The sequence below is a fragment of the Anneissia japonica genome, unplaced genomic scaffold, assembly GCF_011630105.1.
Source record: "Anneissia japonica isolate Jap-2015-1 unplaced genomic scaffold, ASM1163010v1 scaffold466_len1169948_cov191, whole genome shotgun sequence".
In the NCBI taxonomy this organism is placed as follows: Eukaryota; Metazoa; Echinodermata; class Crinoidea; order Comatulida; family Comatulidae; genus Anneissia; species Anneissia japonica.
The window spans coordinates 642970-651414 of record NW_022689540.1 but is presented as its reverse complement, the minus strand read 5'-3'; the positions used below and the strand labels follow the sequence as shown (position 1 = coordinate 651414).

Here is an 8445-nt window from a genome sequence, read left to right as displayed (position 1 = left end):
TCTGGACCCATTACCTCACAGCCTAGCAAAGGGCCGCCGAAGGCGTCCTTTTTGCGAGTCATCTGTAAGTCGAATCTTATCCAAGTCGAACAATTTTTCAATGCCATTTTGGATTCGACTTGAGCAAGTTCAACAGTAACTTAATTTGCCATTTTTTTCTATTAATAGTAATATTATTTTTTCATATTTGATCAAAAAGCCGGGTGCTCCCAGAGTGACTTATTCGGCGCTGGTATTACCAATATCTTATTTTACAAGATAGCGTTCTCAGGCGCGTAACAGGGGTCTTGGGTCGGTGGGGGGGGGGGGCAACGGTAATAATTTTCCCGGTTAATAATTTATCATGTAACGCGTAAAATCGCGGAAAATGCTATCTTGTGTTTATAAGATCTATTATTGATAATAATAGGCCTATTATAAACGAAAGTAGTGCTCCGCGATCTTATAAACACAAGATAGCGCTCTACGCGTAACAAGAGCGTCAATATTCAGTAAAAAGAAACGTAAAAAGTAACTGTAATTGAGAAAAGGCGTCCTTAGTTGTTACTATTTGCACGTAGATCATAGATATCAAAGTTCAAAAGTAATTGTAATTGCGGGAGGGCGCTCTACACTGCGTTGTTACATTTTGTACGTAGAAATCTCGGAGAACGCTTAAGTTAGATCTTTGGTTTACCAAACGCATTATAGGGGGCGCACTTTGCTCGACTCACATGTGATAGGTATTGTATACCCACGCACATGAGTTGTGTTTTGGAGCAGGAAGATTTCTAAATAATATCCTTGGTTAGGCTAGTATGTATTTCGATCATTATATTATTAGACTATTTTACTGAATTTTGGATTCTAGTCTATGAAATGAATACTGCTAATACTATATAAGACAAAAGCTGGAAATGCTAGGGCCTAGGCCCGGCTGCTGTGGTCTCTATTTTTTAGGCTAGGTTGGTGCAACGGGCAACCTAACTACAGAGTTGGTATTATTTATAGTTAGTGGCCTTGTACCTAGTTTTCTTTAGGCCTATGGTCCTACTACTTATTACCCCCCCTTCCCCCCCCCCCCCCTAAATTATATCCTAGAGCCGCCACTGCTTGTTGTATGCCTGAAGAGGAGAGTTTTTTTTTTTTTTTTTTTAATTGACCAATGGATGGCCAGAAATGGCACTGTACAACTACGTGAAAGACATATGTTTTGGCTTGGTGTAGGCCTATTTTAATTTGAGCCCGATGAGCTCGGCCAGTGTGGAGACTTGACATGTCCAATGAATGGGCTCCTGCCCCCTTCGTTGGGGGTCATGTTGATATGTGTGGATCGTGTTGTGGGGGAGGCAGTGGGTAGGTAGGTGTCGGGTGGGTGAGGATTGACGTTTTTGTGGGTCTTTTTTTTTTTAACATACTTTAAATAGCATTATGATGACTTACATTGAGGTAGCTTCTAGTAAAATGCATGCAATGATTGTAGCACATGGCTGAATTGTATATGGATTAAAACTAAAAATTAAAATATATTTAAAAAAATACAGAAATTGATATCAAAAATTGAAAAAAAAGAAGAAAAATCCTTCAAAAGCAAATCTCATCAAAATGTGGACTTTAGGCCTAGGCCCTAATTAGTATGTATACTTTCATTTCAATCATAAAAGTCTATGATGACGATTAATTGGGCTCAATTTTTTGCTTTGGCCTTCTGCAATTTTCTGATTTTTTTTGGACAATAAAATTTATCATGTATCAAATAGGCTGGGCCCAGGCCAAAGTCATCATCATGCTATTAAAAGCTAAGCCGATAAGACCTCCCCAAATCCTAACCATCACCCAGTCCCCCACCACATTGTGCACACGGCTCAAACTGTTCACAGCATGACACGTTACATGATATACTTGGAAATGATTTCTATCTAACTTCATAATTCTCATATTAATTATATTTTTATCATATTTTTCTTGCCTTTGTTTCCCAGAGTATCACTGGTCAGAGCTTACGAATCAAGAATTTGCAGTATGCTGGAACATGAAAAACTTAATTTACAGCAGTATGATTACAAAATTGAGGGTGAAAGAAGTGAGTTTGTTTAATATTGTACTGAAAAGTAGTTGTCTATTGCAAATATTGTCACTCCCAAAGTGATTACTATATCCCTTTAATCAAGACAGTACAACACAATCCGTGGCGTAACAGCAAATCAGTTCAAAATGTGCATCTGGATTATTCATTTCTATCAGTATTTTCTCATGAAACTGGCTTCATAGTAATAATTATACCGTACTTGTTTCTGAAACTTTTGCAGTGGCGACAAAAATTTCAAAGTCCTGCTCACTTTTATGCATCAGCATTAAAAATCGTGATGAGTGGCAGAGCCAGGGGTGATGAATTGGGAGGGGGAAAATGTGTGGGTGTAATAATTCGGAATCAGATTGGTAGCAAAGATCACTAAAAGTACCTTATTCTGGCTCTTGCTAATATTCAAAATTTATTTAATACCAAATTTGTTCTGACTTAACTCCAGTGTACCAAGTCCTATTTTGGTTGAGAAGAGTTTTCTGACCCTTAGAAAAGATTTGCCAACCCAAATTTGGGTTTGTGACCATTGTTTGAGAATATGTGTTTGTTGGTGTTGTATGTCTGTTACTTGTTACTTGTTGTTTGTATAGCACCTTTCTTTTCAGTTACGAAGCGCTAAGGTTCTTTTCCCTGGTCATTGGGTCCACATGCTAAGTGTTGCTGCTGGTAATCAGCACAGGAGCAGGTAACCCCACCAGGTTCCCATTTATACTCCTGGGTGAAGAGAAGCAATGCAGATAAAGTGTCTTGCTCAAGGACACAAGCGAAATGCACAGCGAGGGATTGAAACTCTGAGGTTGGGAAACCAAACCGTTCACGCTGTGCCAAACCGCTTCTGTATAATATTAATAATCAACACTCTTTGGTATTTACTTTGTAGGTCAATGCTATAAAGAAAATTTGGATGGCAATGATTTTTTGCAAAAGGATTTGCCAATGTTGTCATCAAAACTAAACTGCAAAAGAGCATGTTTAGGCCAAGAAGAATATGAAGATACTAACAAATGTATGATATTGAAAGCGAATAGAAATGCTGGATGCATTACCAATGATGGGTTGAGTGAAATATACAATCAACATGAACAAACTGCAAGTTTGAATTTAGAAAAGAAAAATGAAGAGATGAAATATAAATGTGAACATTGTGGAATAAAATTCAATTTAGCTACATTGACTTCTCATTTAGGAATTAAAGCAGAAGAGAAACAATTTGAATGTGATTATTGTGTAAAGAAGTTTGACAGCAGAAGTGAATTAGAAGCACATTTGATGATACACACTAGAGAAACAACACCATATGAATATGGCGATTGTGGAAACAACAATGATGATGATGATTTAGAAAATTACACAGAAAAGACGACATGTGAAAGTGAAAATTGTGAAAAAGGTTTTGAAGAAATTGGTAATTTCAAAAATGTTACACATGCAGCAGACACACCATATACATTTGAACATTTTGGAACAAAATTAAATCATTCTGATAGATTAAATACACGTTTAAATATGCACACGAAAGAGTTGCCGTTTCAATGCCAACACTGCGGGAAAAGATTTAATAGCAGCACTATTTTAAAACTGCATCTGATGACCCACACACAAGAAACACTATATACATGTGAACATTGTGAAAAGAAATTCAATAATAGTGGTAATTTAAAAAGACATTTAAGGATACACACAGGAGAAAAACCACATGAATGTGAACATTGTGGAAAGAAGTTTAATCAAAGTGGTAGCTTGAAAACACATTTGAGGATACACACAGGAGAAAGACCCTATGAATGCGAACACTGTGGGAAGAGATTTAAGTGTAATGGCGAGTTGAAAGAGCATTTGAGGACACACACAGGAAAGACACCTTATAAATGTAAACAGTGTGGAAAGGAGTTTAAACGTATTGGTTATCTTAGAATGCATTCAAGAGTACATTCAGAAATGAAACCTTATGAATGTGAACATTGTGAACAGAAGTTTAAAGAAAGTTCTAATTTCAAAAGACACATGAGGACACATTTAACAGAAACAACATATGAATGTAGACATTGTCAACAAAAATTTATAGGCATTGGTAGATTGGAAACACATTTGAAGACACACACAAAGGAGATGCCTTTCCAGTGTCAGCATTGTGGAAAGACATTTAATAGCGGTAAAATATTAAAACTACATCTGATGACACACACTGGGGAGATACCTTATACATGTGAACATTGTCAAAAGAAGTTCAGTAACAGTGGTAATTTAAGTAGACATTTGAGGATACACACTGGAGAAAAACCACATGAATGTGAACATTGTGGAAAAAAGTTTAATCAAAGTAGTAGTTTGAACATTCATTTAAGGATGCACACAGGAGAAGGTAAACCACATGAATGCCAGTATTGTGGAAAGAGTTTTGAAAGCAGTACTATTTTAAAAGTGCATTTGATGACACACACTAAAGAAAGACCATGTGAACATAGTGAAAAGAAATTCAGTATCAGTGGTAATTTAAAAAGGCGTTTGAGAATACACACTGGAGAAAAACCACATGAATGTGAACATTGTGGAAAAAAGTTTAATCAAAGTAGTAGTTTGAAAACACATTTGAGAACACACACAGAGAAGAAAACTCATGAATGTGAGCATTGTGGAAAAAAGTTCAATCAAAGTAGTGGTTTGAAAACACATTTGAAACACACACAGAGAAGAAAACTCATGAATGTGAGCATTGTGGAAAAAAGTTCAATCAAAGTAGTGGTTTGAAAACACATTTGAGAACACACACAGAGAAGAAAACTCATGAATGTGAGCATTGTGGAAGGAAGTTTAAGAATATTGGTAGATTTAAATCACATTTGAGTGTGCACACACAAACGACCTTTTTTGAGTGTGAGCATTGTGGTAAGAAATTCAAAAGCAGTGCAGTTTTTAAAATGCATTTGAGGATACACACTGGAGAAAAACCATATGAATGTGAACATTGTGGGAAAAAGTTTAATCAAAATGGTCATTTGAAAAAACATCTGAGGGTACACACAGGAGAAAAGCCATATGAATGTGAACATTGTGGAAAGAAGTTTACTCAGAGTGGTAGCTTAAAAATACATTTGCGGATACACACAGGAGAAAGACCATTTGAATGCGAACATTGTGAAATGAAGTTTAAGGAAAGTGGAAGTTTGAACATTCATTTAAGGATGCATACAGGAGAAGATAAACCACATGAATGTCAGTTTTGTGGAAAGAAGTTTGATAGCAGTACTATTTTGAAAATGCATTTGATGACACACACTGGAGAAAAACCATATACATGTGAACATTGTGAAAAGAAGTTCAATAATAGTGGTAATTTAAAGACACATTTGAGGATACACACTGGAGAAAAACCGCATGAATGTGAACATTGTGGAAAGAAGTTTAATCAAAGTGGGAGCTTGAAAAATCATTTGAGGATACACACAGAAAAAAGACCACTTGTTTGTGAAAATTGTGGAAAGATGTTTAAGTGTAATAGTGATTTAAAAGTACATTTGTTAGTACATACAGAAGAGACGCCTTATGAATGTGAACATTGTGGAAAGAAGTTTAAAAGAAGCAGTAATTTTACAATGCATTTGAGGACACACACAGGCGAAAACCTATATGACTGTGAACATTGTGGAAAGAAGTTTTATCAAAGTGGTCATTTGAAAAACCATTTGAGAACACACACAGGAGAAAAACCATATGAATGTGAACTTTGCGGAAAGAAGTTTACTCAAAGTGGTAGCTTGAAAACACATTTGAAGATACACACAGGTGAAAAACCATATAAATGTCAACATTGTGGAAAGACGTTTAAGTGTAATGGCGAGTTGACAGGGCATTTGAGGGTACATACAGGAGAGACACCTTATGTCTGTGAACACTGTGGAAAGAAGTTTAAAAACAGTAGCAATCTAATAGTGCATTTGAGGACACACACAGGAGAGACACCATATATATGTGAACAGTGTGGAAAGAAATTTAGGCGTATTGATTTTCTTAAATTACATTCAAGAATACATGCAGAAAAGAAACTTTATGAATGTGAACATTGTGGACAGAAGTTTAAAGAAAGTTTTGATTTCAAAAGACACATGAGGACACATCTAACAGAAACACCATATAAATGTAGACATTGTCAAAAACAATTTAAATATATTGGTAGATTGGAAACACATTTGAAGATACACACAAATGAAAAGTCCTTTGAATGCGAACATTGCGGAAAGATATTTAATAGTGGTACTGTTTTAAAACTGCATTTGAGGATACACACAGGTGCAAAACCATATAATCGTGAATATTGTGAAAAGAAGTTTAATCAAAATGGTCATTTACAACGGCATCTAAAAATAGACACAGTAGAAAAACCACATCAATGTGAGCATTGTGGAAAAAAGTTTACTCAAAGTGGGAGCTTGAAAACACATATGAGGATACACACAGATGAACATACAGGAAACACATCATCTGATAGATCTAGATATTGTGGAAAGAAGTTTAAAATTGGTAACAATTTTAATGTACATTTGAAGGCACACACAAAAGAGACACCATATATATGTGGACAGTGCGGTAAGAAATTTCAAAGCCGTACTGTTTTGAAAACACATTTGAGGATACACACAGCAGAAAGACCATATAAATGTGAACATTGTGGAAAAACATTTAATCAAATTCCTCATTTGAAAAACCATTTGAGGATACACACTGGAGAAACAACATATGAATGTGAACATTGTGGAAAGAAGTTTACCCAAAGTGGTAGCTTGAAAACACATTTGAAGATACACACAGGTGAAAAACCATATAAATGTGAACATTGTGGAAAAACATTTAATCAAATTCATCATTTGAAAAACCATTTGAGGATACACACTGGAGAAACACCATATGAATGTGAACATTGTGGAAAGAAGTTTACCCAAAGTGGTAGCTTGAAAACACATTTGAGGGTACACACTGGAGAAAGACCATATGAATGCGAACACTGTGGGAAGAGATTTAAAAATAATTGCGATTTGAAAGGGCATTTGAGGATACACACTGGAGAAACACCATATGAATGTGAATGTTGTGGAAAGAAGTTTACCCAAAGTGGTAGCTTGAAAACGCATTTGAGGGTACACACTGGAGAAAGACCCTATGAATGTGAACAATGTGGGAAGAGATTTAAACATAATTGCGATTTGACAGGGCATTTGAGAATACACACTGGAGAAACACCTTACGAATGTGAACACTGTGGAAAGAAGTTTAAAACCAAAAACAACTTTAAGGTTCATCTGAGAATACACACACGAGAGACCATATGAATGTAATAAGTGTAGACAGACATTTAGGCTTATTGACAATTTTAATAGACATTTGAAAATACATATTTAAGGCACAGTATGAATATGAACATTGTTGAAAAGTTGATGAAAGAGGTACTCTGTTTTGAAAATACTGAATATTTATAGACACACACTGAGGAGATTTATTGTAAATAACATGATTATTCATTCTATTATTAAGAAATTGAAAGTGCATGTGTGGAAAAAAAGAACAAAATAGAATATATTAATATATATAAATATATATAATATATAAAGGATACATGTAGGGGAGAGATGATGTGAAGTTGAAATAATAAAATGAGACAAACTACTGTATTTGCTTTTGAAACACATAAATACCAAAGATTCTACAAATATTGGAAACCTTGTTGAAAGAAATGGAAGCCAACAGTAATGAAAAGTTGAAATACTATATTAAATGCAGTACAAATTTACTAAGGAATAGTTGCTTTTGAAAACCAATTCACTCTTCTATGCATTTATTATCAAGATCAATTTTTGCACTCCAGTACCATACTTTGTTTTGCGTGTGTAGTGTAGTATGTATTAATGTATAATAAACTAGTTTTAAAAAGTTCTTGTCTGTTTATATGAGGATATACTGTTAATATTTTGAATAATTTTAGTTCACAGTTGAATTGATTGGATTTGTAGTTTGGTGAACAAATGAAAGAATTGTGTTTTGTTAATTTGGTTTAAATATGTATGTTGATTTGCAAGAGGTTATCAGCTTCATATTTGAAAACTTCATTATTATTAATCAGTGTTTTACACCTTTGTGAAATTTATTCAGACCATCTCCCTCAGTGTTTCTTTGCCACTCAGCTGCTTATTCTGAATTTGACCTGTTGCTTTTCTTGTGTGTTTTGCTCTGTTTTGTTTTCTTCTCTGCATTTTTGCTGTCTTCCCTCCTTCCATTTCCTTTTTATGTCCTAATTACTTTGTTTCTATGTTTCAGGCTTCCCAACTCGAGGGGTTTTTTTTCTCCTCATGTCTGTCATTTTTAAAAAAATAATTTTGTATTCCAAGTGAGTA

General features: G+C 34.9%; 1 protein-coding gene across 1 annotated transcript; it reads left to right on the top strand.

Moving 5' to 3' along the window:
- Positions 1-746: 746 nt before the first annotated feature.
- LOC117125249 (zinc finger protein 721-like) lies at positions 747-8033 on the top strand (the record flags this gene model as incomplete). Its single annotated transcript, XM_033271711.1, is given in 4 exon segments — positions 747-795; positions 1962-2062; positions 2943-4733; positions 4817-8033. Coding segments are annotated over 3 exon segments (4422 nt in total). The 3' UTR covers positions 7387-8033.
- Positions 8034-8445: the final 412 nt, after the last annotated feature.